General features: G+C 43.9%; 2 protein-coding genes and 1 long non-coding RNA gene across 12 annotated transcripts in view; 1 reads left to right on the top strand and 2 right to left on the bottom strand.

Annotated features, from left to right (window-relative positions):
- The window catches only part of ICE2 (interactor of little elongation complex ELL subunit 2), a 56,131-nt gene extending 41,438 nt beyond the window's left edge, over positions 1-14,693 (bottom strand). For 4 of the 7 annotated variants that reach the window (XR_012153965.1, XM_073303629.1, XM_073303632.1 and 1 more), the window contains exons 1-2: positions 14,581-14,693; positions 12,543-12,647 (exon numbers count right to left, since the gene is read on the bottom strand). Coding sequence is in view for 5 of the 7 variants with exons in the window: in XM_073303629.1 (XP_073159730.1) it covers positions 12,543-12,647; positions 14,581-14,609 (134 nt within the window). In the remaining 2 variants the exon portion in view is untranslated. Of the gene's footprint in view, positions 1-12,542; positions 12,648-13,844; positions 14,557-14,580 lie in introns of those variants that run through there. The other 3 variants (XM_073303631.1, XM_073303630.1, XM_073303633.1) reach the window with 3 other exon arrangements.
- Positions 14,166-23,301, top strand: LOC140894863 (uncharacterized). 2 transcript variants are annotated; one of them, XR_012153967.1, is made up of 3 exons: positions 14,166-14,583; positions 15,272-15,382; positions 19,836-23,301. It is a non-coding gene; the product is annotated as an uncharacterized lncRNA (long non-coding RNA). The 2 variants fall into 2 exon arrangements; XR_012153966.1 differs by lacking the exon at positions 14,166-14,583 and adding an exon at positions 17,405-17,537 and having other exon boundaries at positions 14,856-15,382.
- The window catches only part of RORA (RAR related orphan receptor A), a 552,459-nt gene continuing 550,082 nt past the window's right edge, over positions 22,576-24,952 (bottom strand). For 2 of the 3 annotated variants that reach the window (XM_073303639.1, XM_073303636.1), the window contains exon 12: positions 22,576-23,651. In XM_073303639.1, the coding sequence (XP_073159740.1) occupies positions 23,591-23,651 (61 nt within the window). In that variant the 3' untranslated portion in view covers positions 22,576-23,590. The remainder of the gene's footprint in view (positions 23,652-24,952) is intronic. The other variant, XM_073303637.1, reaches the window with a different exon arrangement.

Below are 24,952 nucleotides of genomic sequence, written 5' to 3'. Positions count from 1 at the left end.
GACCAGCGTACCTGGTGCAGAGGCTGCCTGAGCTTCCCCTGGGCCAGGCACACTGGCCGCTGCAGAAGACATGGAGGTCCAAGAATCCTGACTTCCATAACCTCCATGACAAACTTGCAATCTTAATCATAATTAATAGAACAATGGTGTTATAACACCATTCCCCCATCTATATTTAGACACATCTAAATTTAGTCATATCCTAGGACTGATGAGAGTTTCACCACTGACTTCAAAAGAAGAAAAATGTGGTAATTATTTGTACTGGATCAACTCCACTTTTCCAGGAGACATCACATATAATAACATGTTACACTGGATATCTAGATGAGAGAGCTAATCACAAAACACAGGTCCTCTTTGTTCTGGAAATGTCTTCACTATGGATGAGGCCTCATTTCCTCATCTGCTGTCTGCTACTTATGTATACAATGTTGTAGCCACGTTGGTCCCAGGTATTACAGACACAAAATGGGTAAGGTAATATCATTTATTGGACCAACTGCTGTTACTCAGAGAGACAAGCTCTCTAGCTTAGGTCATGTCTATACTACAAAATTATGTTGAATTAACTTACATCAGCACACAGCCACCACAGCTACTAAACTCTTGTGTTTTTGTAAGCTTAACTCCTTGTGTTGACAGTACAGTTGATAGAAATGCTCTTGGCGAGGATGCACACTGCCATTGTTGGGCATTGTGGGACAACTCCTGAAAGCCAGTAACAGTCGATGTAAGCAACTCAGCGTCTACACTGACACTGCATCAACCTCATTACATCGACTGACTCTACAGGCTTGTCTATGCTGGCAAGTTTTGTCGCCCAAAATTTCCACACCTGCGAGAGACTTTTGTCTTTTCCCCTCCCTTTATTGTCAACAAACAGCCAGTGTACATACAACGCCTCCCCCCGCCCCCAATTTTATTGGCCTCCAGAAAGTGTCCGACAATTCCCATGCTGCTGCTCTGGTCAGCGGTTTGAACTCCGCTGCCCTGCAGCCGCCAACCCACCCCTCCCCCTTGCAAGCCCCGAGAATTTTAAATATAATTTCCTCTTTGGTGGCTTCCCAGGTAAGCATGGCTTGCCATTCCACCAACCGCACTCCTGCTTGGACCACTGGTAAGCTGTTGGATCTGATCGGTATATGGGGAAAGGAGTCTGTTCAGTCGCAACTGCAAATGACCCACAGAAATCGGGACACATATGGGCAAATTTCTTGAGGCTTTTCTCGAAAAGGGCTATGATCAAGACATGCAGCAGTGCAGAGTGAAGATAAAGGAGCTGAGGCAGGCGTACCATAAGGCGCGGGAGGCGAACCATTGCTCCGGTGGTGCACCTAAGACCTGCTGCTTCTATAAGGAGCTGAATGCTATCCTCAGTGGTGACCCCATCTCCATCGCCGATAGCCCCGTGGATACTGCGGAGGCAGCAGAAAGAGGAGGTAACCTGAACGCTGAAATTCTGGATGAAGAAGTGGAGCTAGAAGAGGATGTGGAGCTCCCAGCGGGGTCGCCCAGTGGGGCAGGCAGCCAGGAACTTTTCTCCACTCCAGAAGTGCTCTACGGGGAGCAGGAAGCAGATGAGACACCAGGTAAGTTGCTGTGGTTTGTGTAGGGAATCAAAAAGTGGGAGGCAGGTAATGTTTTGTGTGAGCTGGACATTGCCATGTGTAGCTAATCTGCACGGCCAAGCAGGGTGTCGATGGACATCGAGACCTGCAGGTAATCCTTCAGAGAGAGGCTCTGGAAAGTTTCCAAGTGGTACTTGTTAATCCTCTGCCACAGATTCCCAGGGATTGCAGCCTTGTTAGTTCCTCCATTGTAGGAAACTGTACCATGCCATTTAGCAATCACTGGAGCTAGAACCAAAGCGGCACATAGCTGAGCTGCATATAGACCCGGGTGAAAGCCGCAAGCATACATTAGTTGTGCCCTGGTTTCCCTGCTCACCCACATCAGTGAGGTGTCAGCAAGCAGGTTGGCTGCCTGTGAAAAAGTGTGAGATAATTTTAGAATGAGTTCCCTGAAAAGCTGCCATGCAAGCAGTGACTGTTTTGTCCGGACGCACAACCGCCTTCCCCCCACTCCCGACACTCACCATGATTGGGGTGCTCACAGAGCTGTGTGCCTGCCTAGAGTCAGTGAGAAAGTGATTGCTACTACTCGCAAAAGGCCCCACCCCCCTCTATGCCCACACATTCCTTTTCACTTCACAGCACTCCTGAGTTTCCCCATCACTCCATCCGCTTGCAGAATGATAGCTGGAGCTACACACAGTTGTGAGGTTTTACCCTTTTTACCAGTAAATAAAGGTAAAGAGTTTTTACTCTGTGTTCTACAAAAGCATATAGCAATCAATTCACTCTTGGGAACAGGCTTCTAAAGCATTTTGTTGCATGAATCTTGGGCCCCAAAATTGTATGTGGATGCACCAGGGAAGCAACTCCAAAGCAGACGTGTTAGTCCCCCTCATTGTCAAAGTGGTCCCTCATAGCCTCTCTGATGTTAATAGCAGCCCTCTGGGCTCCTCTGACAGCCTTATCATCTGGCTGTTCAAACTGTGCAGCCAAGCACTCTGCCTCAGTGCTCCACATCTGAGCAAACATTTCACCCTTAGATTCACACAGATTATGCAAAGTGCAGCACGAGGCTATGACCATGGGAATATTATCCTCGGTAAGGTCTAGCCTGCCATTGAGACACCACCAGCAAGCTTTCAAACGGCCAAAGGCACATTCAACTACCATGCGGCATCTGCTCAGCCTGTTGTTAAAACACTCCTTGCGCCACACTCCATTTCTGCCTTCCCACAACATCTGGTGACATATGGTATCACCAGGCACTGTGGGATACATACTGTTGACAATGGTGCCCTGAATGTGGACATGATCTGTCGACAGGGAGCAAATGTAAACTCACTTTGGCGACTTTGCTTTTGTCGATTTTTTTATGTCAATGTTAGTCTCATCGACAAAACCTACCAGTATTGACAAGCCCTACTTTGCTTCGGGAAGTGGTGTTATGTCGACGCAGAGAGGCACTTATGTCAGCGGGACCCAAATTTAAGTGAAGACACTTCCACAGCTAGGTTGATGCAAGGCAGCTTACATTGCCCTTACCATGGAGTAGTGTAGACCAGGCCTTACACAGAGCTCTTCTTCAGGTTTGGGAAACATACTCGCAGTGTCACAGCTAAATACACAGCGGCACAGATTCTTTACCATAAGTAATTAACAAATTTCAAAGGACCATTCAAAGTGAAGTGGCCAATTAAAATCTCTCTAGTCATAGGAGGGAAAAAAAAGCTGAAAGGATGGGGGATTAGTAGGTTATAGATTGTTGTTATAAGCCTTAAATCCTGTGTCTCTATTCACTCCATGATTATTAGTGTCTAGAAACATTATGAATTTAAGCCCCCAGGTTTGTCTTTTAAGGTGTTGTGCAGGCTGCCTTTGAGGATGCAAACTGACAGATCAGCTATAGAGTGATCACTTTGTGAAAAGCATTCACCCACAGGTAATATGATGTTTTTGTCTTTTATCATTTTTCTGCATGAGTTCATTTGAGAGTGTGGTGATTGTCTTGTTTCACCCACATAACTGTTATTGGAACACTTAGTGCACTGAATGAGGTACACCACATATTTTAGGCATAGACCCATGGATATTGAAAGGTGTGTTGTGAGGGGTGCTGATTATCTAGAGTAGTAATACTCAGACCAAGGCTCAGGAGCTGCAAGTGGCTCTTTAATGTGTCTCCTGTGGCTCTTTGCAGGAGATGATATTAAAACACTGTGATTTAATTAACAACCAATCTAAGTTATTAACCAGTCAGGATACTTTTATTACATTATTAACCAATTGTAGAATACTTTGTCAGTCATTTTGCTGTGAGAATTATAGATATAACGGTGAATGAAACAATGAATTCACACTACTGTGGCTCTTTTGGGTAATATTGACCGCTAATTTGGCTCCTGAACCACAGAGGTCGGAGTACCATTGGTCTACATTTTGCAACTGATGTTCTGGCAGGTTCGGACACCACTTTGAGTCTGTTACTTATGTTTGTTAAACTGCGTGTCAACAACTTATAATCAACTAGGCCTCACTTACTCCTGAACCAAAGTTTTGATAGCAAATGAGAAGTACTCGACACTGAAGCCTCTTTTAAAATGGAAGACATATGGCTTTAACAGCAGGGAAGTCCAGATTTCAGAGAAGATTTTTCCCAGTAATGAAGCACACTATTCAGAGCTCCATTTATAATACTAAACAGTACTGGAATCAGTTGTTAAAGCAAGATAACACTGGCTGGACACGACAAGGAGGAGAGGCATGGAGGAGGAAATGGTCCTAGCAACAGGAAGCAAGGTATGTAATAAGATTGGTTCTTAAAACAACTTCAGTATAAGAAAGCTTACTGAGCCCTTATATATTTACAATCCCTATGCTTAAAAATGAGCATATTTAGGTTAACAAAATGAACATTAACTGCTGATCTTGGAAAAAACGTATTTTAGAGATTTGATTTCAGCACTAAAAAATGTCACAAGAGCTATTCATACCTAACAGTACCACGTCTGCAACTCTTAATACTTCACAGCTGTCTCACTGAATATAAGAATATGTCCATCCTTGTGGCACAAACTGGCAAATATAATTAAGCTGCAGCAGCAACAAGATGCTGATTCAGATTTGCCAATGTAGGAATGTCAAAAAATTCTAGCAGTTTAAATTGGCTATATTCAGCACAGTATTAAATGGCAACACATCAAGATTATTTCACTGTGCAATGCTGTCAAAATCTTCATTAGGGTGCATACCAAAATAATCCAACAGGGCCTTTCCATTCGTATTTGCAGTTTTACTTTATTTGAGCTGACGGTTTAAAAATTTGCCCTTCATTTTATGCAATCCACCCTCTTCTTAGCTACAGCTTCCATGGAGAGGGAATAGAAGCGTGGCATCTCAGTTAAATATTATCAGGGGTCCCTATATAGAGATTCACAAATTCCTGGAGTATTTGGAAAAGAACAGAATATTTCCCATTTGGAATGAGTTATTTCTCCGAAGTCCAAACTCCCCTGATCACAGCAATTCAGTAAGTCTCATCTCTGCCTCATCCTCTAATACCTCTCCACACACTCCTTCCTCCACCCTACAGCACCAAAATTGTCTTGGTAGTCATTTTTATAAAATTAAAAATTGAATTTAAGCAAAAAAGAAATTAGGGAACCGCCTGTCTCAAAAGAGCTAACTGCATACAGAGTACCGTATACAGTCATTCATTAGCCCGTTCATTTATAAGCTGACTCCCCAAGATGGATAGGTAAAAATGGGAAAAAAATGGTATGACCTTCTCATAAGCCGACCGTGTATTTCAGGGATTGGCAAACTTTGGCTCCCGGCCCATAAGAGTAAGCTGCTAGCGGGCCTGGACATTTTGTTTATCTGGAGCGTTCGCAGGCACGGAGCCCCTCAGCTCCCAGTGGCCGTGGTTCACCATTCCCAAAAAATGGGAACTGCGGGAAGTGGCGGCCAGCACGTCCCTTGGCCTGCGCCGCTTCCTGCAGCTCCCATTGGCTGGAAACAGCAAACCATAGCTGAGGGGCTCCATGCCTGTGGACACTCCAGGTAAACAGAATGTCCCAACCTGCCAGCAGCTTACCCTGACAGGCTGGGAGCCAAAGTTTGCTGACCCCTGCTATATTTAAAAAGCTGGCATCACAAGAAACACTCAAAAGTTTTGCTAGAATTATTTTAATGTAATCTAACGAAAACCCTGCTGTTATAATAACTGAAAAAATATGTATTCACCTTCAAAATTACAGTCAGTCAATGTTTTAAACATCCATTTACTGATTTTAAAGTTTCATATTGTTCTAAGGTACTTATTCAAAAAGTCTTAAGATCCTTCAAAGTCCTAATCAGTCTCCGATTCACCAAACAGTTCATTAAACTCGGCTTCAGTCTCAGTTGTACCTGCATTGTCATCGTAGATGTTGGCAGTGTCATCTTCAGGCTCCGATTCCTTCTCATCATCAGTCTCTGTTGTGTCATCATCAAATATGGCATCGTCTTGTGACCCGTCGAGCGCACTACTGATACAGCATTTCCAAAATGATTTTTCTATCATTTCCGAGGGAAAGGACTCCCACAAGTACTTGACCCACTAGGTGACCAGATTGATTTCGGGCTTCATAAGATTCCCGCCTTTTGTCAACTTCTCCATGCCTTAGCACATCCATTCAGACCACATTTTGCATAGCCTGTCTTTAAAGGGTTTGTTCAGGCAGACATCAAGCAGTTGTAGGACAGAAGTTAAGCCTCCAGGTATTACAGCCAAAGTAGTTTTCATTTTTTTGGCCACATTTTTCACCTCATCCATCTTGTGTGCCCTGAACATGCCCCAAACGAGCACAGCAGGTTTCTTGAAAAGTGCTCGTGGTCTCTTATTCCACACTTTTCCCAGCCATTCAATAGTCCCTCTTTCATTCATCCATCCATCCCTTTACGTGTGCACGTACGATGATACCAGCAGGAAATTTCTTGTTTTTAGGCAAGGTTTTTCTTTTAAAAATAGCAATAGGAGGGAGCTTTGACCCATTGGCCAAACACGATAAAACCACCATAAAATGGATTTTTTCATCACCAGTGGTTGTAATTAAAACTGTATTTTCACCAACACCAGTTACTGTTCTGTTGATTGGGAGATCGAATGTCATCGGTGTTTCGTCCATATTTCGTATTTGTGACAGCTCAAATGCATATTCCTTTTGATGTTTTATAATAAACTTTTGGAAAGATTTGATTTTTTTCTTCCAAAGCTCTTGGCAGCTTTTGGCTATATATGTTTGCTGACAAAGAGAGACTGTAACGGTTCAAGAAGCGAGTACACCAACCTGCTGATGCGACAAACATTGACGGCTTTACTGACTAGTATTTGGCATCTTTCGACATTTGCAGAACACACAGACGAATTCCAGTTCTAGCGATGACATACGCATTTTGTCGACATTCTAACAACCCAATCAGTGAGACCTTTCTCCAGCTCAGGAAATGAAGCACACCTCATTGGACATTTTTTCTTGCTTCTTGGCATGTCTTTTAGTGATGTTTTATTTTTTCGCCATTCTCGTACTTGTGTCTCATTGATACAAGAATTCACGAGCAGCGGAGTAATTATTGTTTGCTTCTGCATATTCAACAACTTTATTCATATTCAAGTTTGAACGCTGTGTGATAAGCAGACCGTTTTCTTTTGATTTCACCATTGTTCATTTTATATACAAGCATGGAAATCTTAGAAAATAATAATTTAGTTATACATTTTACAGGACTTTATACAGAAACGTTACCTGCTTTATCACTGCCAAATTATTATTGTTCTTTGTTTATTTCAAAGCAGCCCTGTAGATTGGCATGTCTGTGGCGATAACAGGCTATTTAAATTTTATTACCGATTCCATCGATTCTGTGCGTTATATTTTCAGATTGACTCGAGATTTACGAGGTCCATTGGTAGAAATGCACGAAGAGATCAAATTACACAGCAGTGGACTGACACCAGTGCCATAGTACTATCGTTCATTGAATTTTTCAGATTGTCTTGTAAGGCGTAGCATTTTCATTTTAGCATTCATTTCAAGCCAAGCTAGTCCACTAAACGAAGCCTTTGCAACTTTAAAAGGATGCAGTATTGATATCAATAAATTATTTTACCATCAATATAAGTAAGCACTATAAAAATAAGTATAATATAGTCCTGTAGTAGAACAATACTAGGAAAAGCAAACAGCTAGTACTAGGAAAATTAAACTTTAGGGAAGCACGTGTTTTTAAGTGCTGTGTTTACATGGACATGAACTGAGAAAAATTGTATAGTCGATATCCATATGTTTTATTTATATTAATACTTCTTTTATCTCAATTATAACATAACAAATATACAATTTAAGTAAAAATAAAATGTTAGCAATTTTTTAAAGAAGAGAATCCAGAACTGACGTTCCATCGTCAGTGATCTACAACAGGGGTCGGCAAACTTTGGCTCCGGCCTGTCAGGGTAAGCCACTGGCGGGTCAGGACATTTTGTTTACCTGGACTGTCCGTGGCCACGGAGCCCCTCAACTCTCCGTGGCGCAGCTTGCCGTTCCCAGCCAATGGGAGCTGCAGCAAGCGGCGCGGGCCAAGGGACTTGCTGGCCACCACTTCCCGCAGCTCCCATTGGCTGGGAACGCCTAACCACAGCCACTGGGAGCTGAGGGGCTCCATGCCTGCGAATGCTCCAGGTAAACAAAACCAAAATGTATTAGATATTCAATTCAATAACTCAATAAAGCTTAAAATCATCCAATTTTGGTGTAGACGAGTTGATAATATGACCCCCGCTCTTTGATACTTCACTTTTTTACCAAAAAAAATCAGTTTATGAACGAGTATATACGGTATTTCACTGGCGGTCAGTGCCAAATTTCATCCAGGTCTTGGGAAATGCAAGTACTTTCCACAGGATGGTTCTATTTGCCTATGTGACAGGTAGCATCAGTCCAAGTCCTACTGGGCAGAGTCACAGCACAATGTAGTGACAGGTCAATGACTGACTAGGACTACTGTACTCCACAAAAGCCACTGTAGGAAGGGAAACCCGAACTCAGGTCTTGACATATACATGTAAATGAAGGAACTGATTTTCAAATGGTTGGTTTACTATCTATTGAGCGGAAATATTTAAACTATACATATTCCTGTAATTATTTGGTTTCTGAAACAGATTCAGTTATTTTAAAAAATACATTACTTATCCTATAAAAAACAAACAAAAAAAAACAGTGTCAGAAGACAGAGAAATGGATTAAAAAACAAAGTGTATACTCGGTTTACTGAAAAGAGGGCAGATTGCTTGTCACATTGCCTTAAAGTACTAAACACCTCTCAAAACACTGACTTCAAATTTGTATTCTGTTCATTTAGAATCCAATGCTCTGACATATAGCAAGAAAACTCCCATAAGCCTTACAAATGCTAGTCCTACTTTCAACAAGTGTTAGCAAAACAACAAGAAGAAACAAAAGTTGTGGCATTAACAGCACGTGTGCCAATATCGTTGCTGCTTTTTATTGCAACCCTTTTCCTTGCTAAATGTAGTTTGTTTAGCTTAGTTGCTCTTTGCTCTCTTCCTTGCCTATAAAGCGCCTAGATACTGCTGAATCTATGTAAATAGGCATAAGAATGGCCATACTGGGTCAGATCTAAGGTCCATTTTGCCCAGTATCCTGTCTTCTGACAGTGGCCAATGCTAGGTGCCCCAAAGGGAATGAACTGAACAGGTAATCATTGACTGATCCATCCCCCGTCGTCCATTCCCACTTCTGGCAAACAGAGGCTAGGGACACCACCCCTGCCCATCCTGGCTAATAGGCATTGATGGACCTATTCTCCATGAATTTATCTAGTTCTTTTTTGAACCCTGTTATAAGTTTATGGAGGGGATGGTATGATGGAATCACCTAATTCTGGCAATTAATTGATCTTGACTATTAGCGGTAGATATGCCCAATGGCCTTTGATGGGATGTTAGATGGGGTGGGATCTGAGTTACTACAGATAATTCTTTCCTGGGTATCTGGGTGGTGAGTCTTGCCCACATGCTCAGGGTTTAGCTGATCGCCATATTTGGAGCTGGGAAGGAATTTTCCTCCAGGGCAGATTGGCAGAGGCCTTGGGTTTTTTTGCCTTCCTCTGCAGCATGGGGCACGGGTCACTTGCTGCAGGATTCTCTGCACCTTGAAGTCTTAAAACAACGATTTGAGGACTTCAGTAGCTCAGACATAGGTTAGCGGTTTGTTACAGGAGTGGGTGGGTGAGATTCTGTGGCCTGCGTTGTGTAGGAGGTCAGACTAGATGATCATAATGGTCCCTTCTGACCTTAAATTCTATGATTCTATAGTCTTGGCCTTCACAACATCCTCTGGCAAAATACTTCCTGTTTGTTTTACACCTGCTGCCTATTAATTTCATTTGGTGACCCCTAGTTCTTGTGTTATGAGACTGAATAAATAACACTTCCTTATTTACTTTCTCCACACCAGTCATGATTTTATAGACCTCTATCATATCCTCCCCCAGTCACCTCTTTTGCAAGCTGAAAAGTCCCCGATTTATTAATCTCTCCTCATACAGCAGCCGTTCCATACCCCTAATAATTTTTGTTGCCCTTTTCTAAGTCCAAAATAACTTTTTTGAGATGGGGCGACCACATCCGCATGCAGTGTTCAAGATGTGGGTGTACCATGGATTTATATAGAGGCAATAGGATATTTTCTGTCTTATTATCTATCCCTTTCTTAACGATTCTCAACATTCTGTTCGCTTTTTTGACTGCCGCTGCACATTGAGTGGATGATTTCAGAGAACTATCCACAATGACTCCAAGATCTCTTCCTTAAATGATAACAGCTAATTTAGGCTCCCATCATTTTATATGTATAGTTGGGATTATGTTTCCCAATGTGCATTACTTTACATTTATCAACACTGAATTTCATCTGCCATTTTGTTGCCCAGTCACCCAGTTTTGAGAGATCCTTTTGTAGCTCTTCGCAGTCTGCTTCAGACTTAACTATCTTGAGTAGCTTTGTATCATCTGCAAATTTTACCACCACACTGTTTACCCCTCTTTTCAGATCATTTATGATTATGTTGAATAGGACTGGTCCCAGTACAGATCCCTGGGGAACACCACTTCTCTCAATTCTGAAAACTGACCATTTGTTCCTACCCTTTGTTTCCTATCTTTTAACCAGTTACCAATAAATGAGAGGATGTTCCCTCTTAGGCCATGACAGCTTACTTTGCCTAAGAGCCTTTGATGAGGGACCTAGTCATCAAAGGATTTCTGAAAATCTAAGTACACTATATCCACTGAACCCCCCTGGTCCACATGCTTGTAGACCCCCTCAAAGAATTCTTTAAGACATGAATAGACATGTGTCAGAAGACAGAGAAATAGATTTAGAATCCCGTTTATTCATGTCTTTTAACTCAGACAACATCACCAGCCTTCTCCAAATGAGATAAAGATGGAGAGTCAGGGAGTGGGACACAGCCAGCCTCACCAAATGTATTAGGCCTCAGGCAGCAGGATCATAGAATCATAGAATCTCAGGATTGGAAGGGACCCTCAGGAGGTCATCTAGCCCAACCCCCCGCTCAAAGCAGGACCCATCCCCAACTAAATCATCCCAGCCAGGGTTTTGTCAAGCCTGACCTTAAAAATATCTAAGGAAGGAGATTCCACCACCTCCCTAGGTAAAGCATTCCAGTGTTTCACCACCCTCCTAGTGAAAAAGTTTTTCCTAATATCCAACCTAAACCTCCCCCACTGCAACTTGAGACCATTACTCCTTGTTCTGTCATCAGCTACCACTGAGAACAGTCTAGATCCATCCTCTTTGGAACCCCCTTTCAGGTAGTTGAAAGCAGCTATCAAATCCCCCCTCATTCTTCTCTTCCACAGACTAAACAATCCCAGTTCCTTCAGCCTCTCCTCATAAGTCATGTGTTCCAGTCCCCAAATCATTTTCGTTGCCCTCCACTGGACTCTCTCCAATTTTTCCACATCCTTCTTGTTGTGTGGGGCCCAAAACTGGACACAGTACTCCACATGAGGCTTTACCAATGTCAAATAGAGGGGAACGATCACGTCCCTCGGTCTGCTGGCAATGCCCCTACTTATACATCCCAAAATGCCATTGGCCTTCTTGGCAACAAGGACACACTGTTGATTCATATCCAGCTTCTCGTCCACTGTAACCCCTAGGTCCTTTTCTGCAGAACTGCTGCCGAGCCATTCGGTCCCTAGTCTGTGCATGGGATTCTTCCGTCCTAAGTGCAGGACTCTGCACTTGTCCTTGTTGAACCTCATCAGATTTCTTTTGGCCCAATCCTCTAATTTGTCTAGGGCCCTCTGTATCCTATCCCTACCCTCCAGCGTATCTACCTCTCCTCCCAGTTTAGTGTCATCTGCAAACTTGCTGAGGGTGCAATCCACACCATCTTCCAGATCATTTATGAAAATATTGAACAAAACCGGCCCGAGGACCGACCCTTGGGGCACTCCACTTGATACCGGCTGCCAACTAGACATGGAGCCATTGATCGCTACCCATTGAGCCCGACAATCTGGTCAACTTTCTATCCATTTTATTTTTATTTTATTTATTTTTCTGTCTTTGGAAGTTGCCAGTGAAAGGAGTTTTGCTTAAGTTTTTCTTCTTTGGTATCAGTGAGGAACCAGAAGATCAGACCACTACTCAAGGCCCCTGGAAGTCTCCTGCTTTACGAGGTCCCAAGAAAGAAGACAGAGACCAGTACATATCTGTCAAACCACTGGGTTTCCTCACATGCTGGGTAACAACATTTTTTTTTCCCCCTTGCTGTTTTGTTTTTCAATTAAAATAACAGAAAAAAAGCATGTTTTGAAAGGAACCAGACAGGCAACACGGAGAATACTCACAATACGTGAAAGAAAATACATACTTGTTTGACAAAATCCACAGTTCAGAGAGCGTTGGAGACAAAGAATATTTTTCATAAATGTCTCGTGAGAAAAACACTTCAACACCATTTTTTGGTGAAACATTCCTGTTTTTAAAAAAAAAAAAAAAAAAAAAGACAACATGTAGTTGCAATTCAATCTCACAAAACACAGCACTGACTATATGGTTACTGACACCAACCTAAGAACAATATCTAAGTGACCGAACACTCAGAATTTGAAAAATGACTCTTTGAATCACTCAGAAATAAGGTATATAGTTCTGTGTGAAAAGGGGGAAAATGTTATCTAAAATGGTCACATCCTCCTCCCCCTCAGACAGATATAAACCCAATGCTTCATTTCAACATTAAAATGAACTTGTTCCTCACTATTCAAAAGAAAGCTTACAGATAGGATGGGGTACATTTCTAGAGCTGGTCAGAGAAAATTTTATGGAGCCATATTTTGTCGGAATATTGTGATTCGAATCTAAACACTTCGCAAAGTTGGGTCAATTTTGCTGGGATTCCATTTAGAAAATAATATGGAAAAAAGTTCTGACAATGTTGAAACTTCCTGCACTGTTGAATAGCCACTGAGAATTGCAGTGTGGCAGTCCCCCCCACCCAGTGACAGTCACTGCTCTGTGCCCCCATGCTGTACTTTAGGATTCTTCTGAATAAAAATAATGCAAATAATTATAATTTCTTCCTCTCTCCTACACTACCTGCTAAATAACCATACTGCTTCAAAGGTAATTACAATCCACCTCCCTAAAATATATGTGGTAATCTCAACCAGATAGGGTATTTTTTCAGTTTTTGTCCTAAACTTTTTGTCCTCTGTGTAGTGTTAGTCTGACATATTAAACAGGTCTTATTTTTCATCTCAGTGGTGGTTGTATTTCATTAGTGGGTGATTTCTTCATGAAACATAAAATTTGTCATTCTCTAAAATAAGCAATTGTAGATATGGGCCTTGATCCTGCAAAGGCTTATGAATGTGCTTACAGTTAAGCACTTGCACAAGCCCTTGCAGTGTCAAGGCTGTAAAATGTAAGCTCCTTACGGAAAGGATCTCATTTTATTTATCTGTAAAAATCATTGGTAGATCTATGTGCTGTGTTAATAAATGACCATTTAAAACATTATATAAAATGACTACAGGGGCATTAGCATTGCAGCATTAGTTCAATTAACTGCTGACCAACCCCCTTCCCTATGGGAAAGATGTGGGTGGAATGAAGGAGAGGAAAAACAAAAATATTATTTTTAATATGTGATCCCAGATGTGTCCAGTACCTGTCACAGGTCAAGGCTAATGCAGGCATTGCTTGAAGCAGAGCCTCTGAACTGATCAGCTCTTAGTCCCATCCCTTGCTAGATTGCACTGCTGTGTCCATAGACTCTCCCACAGATTTCCCACCACTGCTTCCAAGCGGGAGAGTTATAGTACAGACAGGAAGCTGGCATTTTGCGCCGCATTGGTGCTTTTCAGTTGTTAATGGCTTCATTTTTATTTGTAGGCGATCACCGGGACAACAACGAGGCGGCAGCTCCTAGTACAGGGCATCAGACTTTCATTAGTTCTTATCCAGATCCCTCGCCACACAACGGGGCGGGGGTGAGAGCACGCGGTGGTTCCAGCAATCGCCTGTGCCCCGTCCACACTAGCGGGCCAAGTGCGGGGACGCCCCGAGCAGCTGAGCCAGTGGGAAAGGCGATGCGGAGGCAGCGAGCGGGGAATCTCGGAGGCTACAGCGATGGCGCGTTGGTTACACGACCTCAGCAGCAAGGGGATGGAAGACACCGGGGGCTCGCGGAGGCTCTGAGCTACACAACCCCGCTGCGGTGCGGCGGCCTGTCAGAGGGGCCCCGTCCCCCTAACGCGCACACACGCTCGGGACAGTCAGCGCAGCAGCGGTTTGTGCCCCCGCTCGCACACAGCACCGCGCCGGGGGAGACCCGACCTCAGCAGGGCCCAGGCGACAGGGTCCGGGGCCCCCATCGGGCCCGGGGCAGAGCCACACGTACTCACCAGGTGAGCCGCTTCTCACCGGCCTCCATCTTGGCCGCGCTACCCCCCCGAAGAAGCCCGTGCCCCTTCTCCCGGCAACGGCAAACTATCCCTTCCACGAACCCAGCCACCCCTCCCTCACAGCGCTACCCAATCAGAACCTCGGAGCGCGCTGGACGCGGTCTCACGTGGGTGAGGCAGCCAACCAGAGCCGGAGCTCGAGCAGCACCTGCAGCTCCGTGAGCGGCCATCTTTGGTGTGGGCAGAGCGAGCGGCTCCTCCATTGCCCACACCGGCCCGCTCAGAGAATCCCACCCCTTCCCTCAGGGGGCGCTGCGGGGGCGGGGATTGATGGGCGGGAGTTCCCACCCCGAGCAGCCCGTCCCGTCCCGAGAGACAGAGCGGGGACGTGGGGGCGGCTCTCAGGCGGACTCCGGCCCAAGGCTGCTTGGTAGCAGCGTGGCCACGTCTGGGCTTCTTCAGAAGGCGCTTTGGTCGCCAGGGAGTTGCAGGGCTCTGGGCTCCTTTTATTTGGCGGTTGCTTATTTGGGCTGTTTTGTACTGGGCGACTTCAAGGCACAGTTAGTTTAAAACGGGTGTACCGTGTAGGCGTGGTGTTGGGCCCCTGCACAGGCAGTTCTCCGTCCCCCCTCCCCTTCAGTTAGGAAAACACACCCAAATTCATGAACTTTCTGGCCCGCCCACGTGCCAGTTTTTTGGTCCCACACTTGGGGTGCGCTTCAACCGTTCAACACAGAACTGTACCACATTGAGGCAAGAGACCCTGGGGATGGAGAGAGGGAGGATGCCCTTTTTTAACAACGTGAGTACACCCAGCTTTATTGTTTTCATATTTGGAATGCATTACTTACTGTTGTATGCAACAAAATTAGAACTACTGAAAAATGGAATTTGTATAAACAGCTCCTGCCTTCCCTCTGAATGGGGGGAGGGATAGCTCATTGAGCATTGGCCCGCTAAACCCAGGGTTGTGAGTTCAATCCTTGAGGGGGCCATTTGGGATCTGGGGCAAAAATTGGGGATTGGTCCTGCTTTGAGCAGGGGGTTGGATTAGATGACCTTCTGAGGTCCCTTCCAACCCTGATATTCTAGGATTCTATGATGATTCCATGAAATGTGTTGGGCTTGTTTTGAAAGGTAGTGCCACTTTTTGCTCTCATGAGACTTGGCAACCCCATGTCCCCCCAGAACCACTGAGGGGAGACCTGCCTCCACCCTGTCCCGCTCCAAGGAGGGGCTGGGCCCCCTCAGTCTGGGCTGGGTGGCCCCCTGGATCTCCGGGCAAAGGGCGCCTCTGGGCATCCGGCCCAGCCTGGAGGAGAGGAGGGTGGGGCGAGCAGGGGAAAGGGATGGAGAAGAGGAGGTACACAGCAGGTGGGGGGGGGGTTAGATGAGGGGAGGAAAGAAGGCAGGCCCACTGACAGCAATTCTGGGCCCCAGGGCAGAATAGTCAATGGGCCCCCCACGCACACACAAGCCGTGCCCACGCAGACGCAGTCCACCTGACATTCGGGCGGTGCTATGTCTGTGTTGGCTAGTGCCCAGTGAGCTGCCGCCTGTGCTGCTGGGTGCGCTCTTCTGGCACGGTCAGGACTTCCATATGCCCACCCACTAAGGTTGCCAGCTGTCTAAACGAGCAGACCCAAAGACCCTTGCCCTGCCCCCTGCCTGCCCCTTCCCTGAGACCATGCCCTGTCCCACCCCTTCTCTGAGTCCCTGCCCCCTGCTCACCCCATCCCCCCTCTCTCCGATGTACTCCCCTACCCTCACTCATTTTCACCAGGCTGGGGCAGAGGGTTGGGTGCAGGAGGGGTGCGGGCTCTGGGATGGAGTTTGGGTACAGGAGGGGGTGAAGGGTGGGGCTCCAGGAGGATTTTTGGGTGTGGGAGGAGGTCTGGGGTGCTGGCTCTGGAGGGAGTTTGGGTGTGGGAGGGGGTGAGAGGTTGGGCTCTGGGAGGGAGTTTGGATGCGGGCTTTAGGTTGGGGCAGGGAGTTGTGGTACAGGAGGGAGTCAGGGGAGTGGTACTTACCTTGGACGGCTCCTGAAAGCGATTGGCACACCCCTCTGGCAACGGTTCCTAGGTGAGGGGCCCATGGAATATCTGGGCGACTGCCCCTGCAGCTCCCATTGGTCGCAGTACGGGCCAATGGGAGCTGTGGAGTTGGCACTCGGGGCAGGGGCCGTGCATGGATACTCCTTCCGCAGGGGCTGCAGGGACATGCTGGCTAGGTCCGTGAGCGGCACGGAGCAAGGGTGGGCAGGAAGCCTGCCTTAGCTCCACTGCCAGTGGCAGCCGCGGGCCCCTGCACCCTTTTAAATCGCCCAGGCCCCATGGCAATTGTCCCCTTTGCCCGCCCCCACCCCCATTGGCGGGCCTGAGAGGAGGGATGAAGCAGGCAGGGGGGCTGTGGGGGAAGAGGGTGGAGTGGAGGAGAGGAAGGACTTAGCAGGCAGCAGTGGGAGGGGATGGAGCAGGGATTGGAAGAGGCGGAGTGCAGGCTTATTGTACCTACCACATAGGATCCTCTTTCTTCCCTTGACTCCCTTTCAGGGGTGGTGGAATCTTCTTAACATTGGGGGGCCACGGGCACCCAAACTGTTGTTCCATCCCACAGTGCTGCCCCTTCCCCCAAGGCTCCTCCCCCCAAAGCCCCATTCCTGCACTGTCTCTTCCTCCCAAGAAACTCTCCCCCCTCCAGTTGTTCATCCTTATGGCCAGTAAAAAGTGGGAGGTCCATCACCCTCTGACCCCCACTGTTCTAGCACCCCTGCTCAGTTTCCTACAAGCACTCCCTTATGCCACTACCTTTTAATTTTCCACAGAGCCAGCTCAGCAGCCCTCCCTGTAAGAAATCAGCAGGGAATCACCCACTATGCATAGAGAAGAGTGCATCTCTGTCCTAATATTACAGCACTTAAGCTTTGAATAGAGAGAGAATTTTCTGAGAACTTACAGGTAAATTCATTATAGGAGTTTAAATTAATTTTAAATTAGGTCCTTTAAGAAATTTACCATTCTGTGTCTGCCCATTTCTTTATTAATAATGGAATAATACAACTCTTTCAACTTCCTATGTAGTTAAAACTCACTGCAATCTTGTGCATAAACTAAATTTCAACTTTTTAAAATTAATAGTAATTTTTTTCTATTATCCTTCAGAACTGAAAGTTTCCTCTTCAGTACAGGCTGAGCAATAACATTCTTCTATACTTGCAGGGGTTCTCAACCATTTGCTTTCTGAGGTTCCTCCCCAACACGCTGTAAAACCCCCCTGGCCCATCTGGAGTGGTAGGGGAGGGAGGGGGAATCGGAGTTCTGGTGGGTGGGGGCGGGCCCTCAGACATAGGCATAGTTTGACTTCTGTTTTGTTGGGGCAGGGCCAGGCAGGGCTTAGGCTAGCTCCGCACAGCGGGGTCTGGGGAGGGAGCGCAACCTAAACCCCACTGACTCAACTCAGCAGGCCACCCAGCCTGGGGGGAAAAGGGGGAGGGGAAAAAGGTGAAAACCACTCAGGGTGAAGGCAGGTGGTAGTTAGGAACTGTGTGCAGGTAGAGGTGTAGCTCAGGGTGCAGGGAGAGGGTAGCTTGGGGCTGTGTGCAGGCAGGGTGTAACTAGGGCAGGCTTCTCAAGTGCCAGGAGGTTTCCCTAGGGCCACAACAGCTTCCTGAGCCATGATGCAGGAGGCTGCAAAGCATCTGCCCTTCCCCCCACCTTCCCTGTTCCTCCTGGATGCACAGCCCTGCATGGCCCCTAGAGACAGGTATCATGCAAGTATTACTTGTCACAGCCTTCCAGATAGCTAAGTGTCATGTGAAAAGTGATTGATATTAACACGTCACTTTTCACAGTAATATTTTTATTATTGAGTCTGCAAAAAAACCCCTACATGAATAAATTACAGTGATGTGGATATGTATATGTGCTATTTATTTGCTTTTCCTAAAGTTAATCAAGTATTTTAGGAAGACGTGTCAGTGCGGCCACCAGCAAGAGTTGGTGGTTGCACTCTGAGGCCGCCAAAAAATTTGTTGTGAGTACCCCTGAACTAGGAGCTGTGTGCATGCAGGGAGTAGCTAGAGGCTCTGTGCAGGCAGGGGTGTAGCTCAGGTTACAGGGAGGGATTTAGGTAGGGGCTGTGGTCAGGAGGCCCCCTCTCTCATGGTTGCTACTCCCCAAGGGATCTGCCAGCCCCAGAGCCAGGTCTGTCTGCCTGGGTGGCTCTTACTGGGTCGAGCAGTCAAAGGGGGCAGGGAGCTGAGGAGCAGCTTCAGCCCTGGACACCAGGAGACTGGGATCACCACAGCTGCCCGCTCTATGGCACCAACCAGAGCAGCAGCTACCCTGACCTGACCTGGCCAGAGGAATGTGGCCTCCAAAGAGCGAGGAGGAGGGGTATTTGTGTGGAGCTGCCCTGGGACTGTCCCACTCTCGTTAAGGCACTGCAGTTTGAGGGGGGGCAAGGCCCCTCCATGCCCCTCCCAACTCTGCCCATGGGCTTGCGGCTTCTGCCCCGCCAGGCACTGGGGCTCAGGGCTTATGGCCCCCCTGAAACCAGCTGCAGATCCCCAGCTGAGAACTGCTGTTTTATAGTGAATTCCATGAAGAACTGCCCTTTTTAAAAAAAAAAAAAAAAAAGAGTACTTGTGGCACCTTAGAGACTAACCAATTTATTTGAGCATGAGCTTTCGTGAGCTACAGCTCACTTCATCGGATGCATGCCGTGGAAACTGCAGCAGACTTTATATACACAAAGAATATGAAACAATACCTCCTCCCACCCCACTGTCCTGCTGGTAATAGCTTATCTAAAGTGATTATCAGGTGGGCCATTTTGATAATCACTTTAGATAAGCTATTACCAGCAGGACAGTGGGGTGGGAGGAGGTATTTTTTCATATTCTTTGTGTATATAAAGTCTGCTGCAGTTTCCACGGCATGCATCCGATGAAGTGAGCTGTAGCTCACGAAAGCTCATGCTCAAATAAATTGGTTAGTCTCTAAGGTGCCACAAGTACTCCTTTTCTTTTTGCGAATACAGACTAACACGGCTGTTAATCTGAAACCTGCCCTTTTTAAGAATGGCTACCATCTTTCCATTATTAACGAGTGTGTGATTACAGCTGCCCTTTGCAAAAATGTTCTTTCAAAATGACCACCACGTCCCATTGTCTCCAGTAGGAGTGAGTGCCCCCATAAAACACTGAGATCCTCTGACAGCACCTTGTAACTATCAGCTCTTGTCTGTACATACAGGACCAGATAATGAAGAAGACTGGGACACCACCAGACTAATGCAGAGGTCAGAGATACAACTCAGAGGAAAGGAAAAGTACATGATTCCAGATCCAGTCTGCCCCTACTCCTGCTGCTGTGAGTAAAATGGTAGGCTTCAAAGGTACTTGGCCTGTCTGCCTTTCCTCTTCTCTAATATTCCTTAATATATATGGCAGCAAGTACAACTCTGATGTACAGCCACTGGCTGTATTCTTCAACTCTCTCCCCGCCCCTTTCCCTCACAGTCTCTTCAACTCAGCCTTACTCCATATTTGCCTTTCATATTGTCCCTCCTTCCTCTTCAGTGTTCCCTCTCACCCCACCATCTAGCTTATCCCTGCCTAACTAAACCCACCCAAACATGAAATAATGGAACTAAGTGACATTTGTTGCTATCACATTGTATGTGCATTGTATCCCTTTCCCTACCCTTCATGTGTCTTTTTTATTTAGACTGTAAACTTTTCAGGGCAAAGACTGTCTACTACTCTGTCCAATGCTTAACACCTTGGACCGCCATTCTTGGTTGTCCCATAGGCACTACCATAATAAAGCTGATTAAATAATAATAATGGAACAAGGGAATCTGTGAGATGAAAGACTGCAAGGTGGAGTGGAGAAGCATCCACTAATTCATCCCAGCACAAGGGTGCAGCCAACAGAAATGTTGGGAATCTCTGGCCTACTGCAAAGTGCAGTCTGATCCATTTATTCTCTGAGCTAGAAATCAGAAATCCTTTTTCAGTTTCAATCCTGTTCAAATCCCCCGTAATCATATTTTTTTTATTTCAAAAGGCCTGATTTACATCAATTCCTTTCCATAGAGTTATTTCTTTCACTGGAATAACATGAATTTTGACTTACCTGGATTCTCTTGAATCACAGACTCACGTAAACCCCCATGCACTTCAGTGATGCAGAATAATCAGGCACTAATAGCACTAGCTAGAGTAAGTAAATGCCTCAACTGCCAAAGCTTCCCCTACAAAGCTTTGTTAATATACATCATATTTTACTTGAACCAGCCTGTTATTTCAGTCTTGGGCCTGGTTGGAGGAAAGATGACCACCTACTCCACATTTCAACTCTGTGCAACCTTATCTTGACCTTCTTGGCCCAAATCTTCAAAGGTGTTTAAGCTCCTAGCTTCCATCGATTTCAATAGAAATTAGGAGCCTCAGTGCTTTGAGGCTCTGGGCCCTTGGCCTTGTGTGTATTCATTAGCACAGTCTATAATTCTAGGATCACATGCTATTTTTTCCATAGGATCCCTGTCTCATTCAGTGCACAGAATGGACCTGTTCTGTGGATGAATCAGGGTTATGTAGTGAAGCAGGTTGTTGTCTGTGGTACTCATGCATCGTTTGTTCAGAAGCGAAGGTTTGTACTAAATGAGAATTGTACCCAAAAAATTGTTAAAGTGATTAAATGCTGGTCTGGAGAGTTAGATTCTATCCTTGCCTCTACCACAGAGTTCCTTGGTGATGCTGGGCAAGCTACTTAAACCAAAACTTTTCACAGGTGGTCACAAATGCTTCAGTTTCTTGGTGCCTGGTGTGACACCCTGGGTTCTGATTTGCAGTACCGAGCACTCACATCTGCAACTGAAGTCTTGGGAGCTGTACTCTGAACACATGAAGCATGATATGCTAAGTACTTTGAAAAATCAGGTCCTAAATGTCTCAGAGTAGGCACCCAAAATTAGTAGATATTTCTGACCCTAATCTCTCTGTGCCTCAGTCAGTTCCACAAGTGTAAAAAGGGGGATAATAATACCCTCTCATCTCACAGAAGTGTTGTGAAATAAATACACACACATTTTTTTGAAGCACAAAGATACTGTAGAAAAGCCTATGAGGAAATTAATAATTCTGTCTTCAGAGCAGGGTTTGGATAGTGTGCAGTAAAAAAAAGGCATGGGCCACACATTAAACAAGGAGAAAACTAAATATTGAATAGCATCCATCCCCTGTACTGAATGTGGTTGGGATCCTGTGGAAAAAAATAGTACGAGATCATGTAATTAAAGACAGTATCATAATGGATACACACAAGGGGGCTGAATTAAACTTGCAGAGTCAACAGTAATCCTGGCATTTCCAACAGTTCAGTGCTTAACTTAATAATGTTCTTTTAAGGTAGTTTTTTGTGTGCAGTGGCTTCTCCACAATGCGATATCTACATACCTGAACCTGGACAGACTCTCTCTTCGTTACATGCCAGTACTGTTCTAGGATAACAGACCCTTGGATTCCAGTCCTCACAAGTGTTCACACTCCCTCTGCTAACATCCTTGATATTGTTATTGTTGAGTCTATATGTATCTAGTAATGTAGTGGGGTAAAGACATGCACCTAGATTCTTTACTATGCCTGACAGTGTCAAACGGTTGAACACTAAAAAACTGTATAGAGGTTTATTTGTTCAACAATCTACCATGACACATCTAGAGCTTGATTAACTTTGTACCTCTGTACAGCCACCAAGGAATAAATTTAACACGTAACACAATGCAGAAAATGAATATGATCCTAATGGAAAAAAATAATAAGACAAGTGTTTCCATTAGAAGCTGAAACTTTTATTACAGGATAACAGTACATAAAGCACATCTAAAATTGATGTGTTCAATGCACTTAATAAAGGTAATGTAATATTAAAGGTACAAGTTTCTAAGTACAATATAACAACATTCATATTAGAATGAAAATTGGAGTATTTAAAAGACAACATTAAATCTCTTATTTTTACAGTTGTATTTACAAAATGAATCAAAATACTTTTTCAGGACTCAGAGTAAAATAAACTGTTGAATATAAGCAGACTATTGTAAGAGTGAGTTTAAAAGAAGATTCAAGAAAGTGAAAAGTTAGGTGATAATGGGTAAAGATCATTAGCAAAGTTTTAATACAATACATTTTAACATTTCTCTTGATGGCTTATACTTTTATTGTGACTAGAAAAGGAATTTTTACATACTGTACACATTTACATGTACAGTATAATTTCATTTAAACTTGCATGTATTTACAGAAAAATGAGTATTACTCAATGAGGTTTGTGAAGTTCATGTGCTTAATCATCAAACCAACACACATTTGTAATCAGCACTTATTCTGGTCTCTTTACTTTAAACATTTAGTTACAGGAGAAAATATTACCAGAGGGTTTTGCATAATTGTTTAAGTTTAGTTGTTATATAAATCAGGGAGAACATTTTCCTAGCATAAAGTTTATGATGTATATGTTAGCAGATAAAAATTTAAGAGATCCTCCACTGATTGCTGTTTGAAAGTATCAAAAGGTGATGTAAATCAACAAGGGATTTAGAAATAAAATCATCATGGCTTGTATTTAAATAAGACTAACTCTGAAGGTTTTAAAAGTAATTGTCCTGATAGTGTTTGTAATTAAACTTTCTACTTATGAAAATATACCCATGGTGCAGTAAAGTTTGTATTTATTTTCAGGACAATAGTATGTTACTGTAAAAAAAATATTTTCCTTGGATTGAGGGTACAAAAGCAGTGCATGGAAGCCAAGAATCATGGCTTTAAAATTCACTACCTTCCCTTATCAAAAAGTGCAGTAAACAGAAACTTTACCTTTAATAAATTGCTCAAAAATCTTTGCTAAAGATCTTATAAATTCAGTAATATTACAGAAAAATTCTAATAAATATTTAAAAAGGTTAATTACCTCAGATATTTGATATCCATCAATTTTGTAAGAACTTAAATGACAATATTCGTGGGAGGAGAGAGTTGAAGCGAAGAGTAACTCCAAGTATGATTTCTAGATAAATAAAGGTATGTATAAAAATTCAGAAAATATCAAGTTCTCTGACTGACTGACTTCCACAAAGTCCATTTCTGCATTAACTTTAGGTGTCAAAGTCCATCCTTGGACATGCATGTGTCATTTTAATGAGAATCACATATGCATATATAAGGTCAGAATTTGGACATCAATGTTTCATGAAAGATTTACAGAACATTCCCATTGACAATAACTGGAATTAGGCATATAGGCATGATCATGTGACTTCTGGAATGGGAAGTGCCCTCCATTCCTGTTAGATTTAGGGGGAAGAAGGCACCCAGCACTTAGCAGGTTTAGGTCTATATCTATATCTCACATGGACTAACTGGAAAAGAGATCCCCCAGTTAACTACCTACTTCAACCCTTAAACTAGACAGCATTTTATACTGGGGAACTGGCTACATATTTTTCGTATGATGTGATATGCAGTGAAAGCATTTTAGCAACCCAATGGATAATAAACAGGACATAGCACATTTATCATAATATGAACATAGAAAAATATTTGATATCAAATATCTATTCTGTTGAAGTAATTTTCTCCTCATTAAATATACTACAGAATAATTTATATAATGGTACTATGTAGTTAAAGAGAAAAAACATGTCCCAGATCTAGTACTCTGATACAGGTACTTGTTGGACATATGTAGATTATATATATATATATATATGCTTGTGTGTATGTGTGTGTGTGTGTGTGTATATATATATACACACACATACATACACACGCATATATATGTTATAGACAGTGAAATTAACAAGACCCAAGGTGGTATTGTCTAGGAATAAAAGGGGTTTGTTTTTTTGTTCACAAAAGTAACTTATCTAGCACCACACATCAGAAAAAACACAAAAATAGCACACTCTAGTTCTAAACAGCTATGTCTAAAATAGATTATATAGTAAAACAGATATTATACAGCATAATGTGGTATTTGATAAACAGATAAATATTTGCACTGTGTAGGCTGTTTATAGCATAACTTTATCTATACAGAATGAAAGCAAAAAGTTAACCGTATAGAGGTGAGCAGAACAACATTAAATATGACTCAAAAGCAGAGACAAAGATAAAGTTGAAAGAACAGAGCAAGAGAAAATGTTTACAGGCCATTACAAATCCTTAAATTAATAGTAAAATAAGGAATTAGTTGCTGAAGTTTAAGAAAGCAGTAAACAAGAGATTGCATTTACATGCAGATGTCTAAAATTTGTATTTCTTTTTAAATCTATGCACAAAAAGTCATTTGTTTTTATTGCTTGACAT

This window comes from Lepidochelys kempii, chromosome 10, assembly GCF_965140265.1.
Source record: "Lepidochelys kempii isolate rLepKem1 chromosome 10, rLepKem1.hap2, whole genome shotgun sequence".
In the NCBI taxonomy this organism is placed as follows: Eukaryota; Metazoa; Chordata; order Testudines; family Cheloniidae; genus Lepidochelys; species Lepidochelys kempii.
Note: the sequence above shows the minus strand (reverse complement) of the source record. Positions and strands in the feature narration are given on the sequence as shown.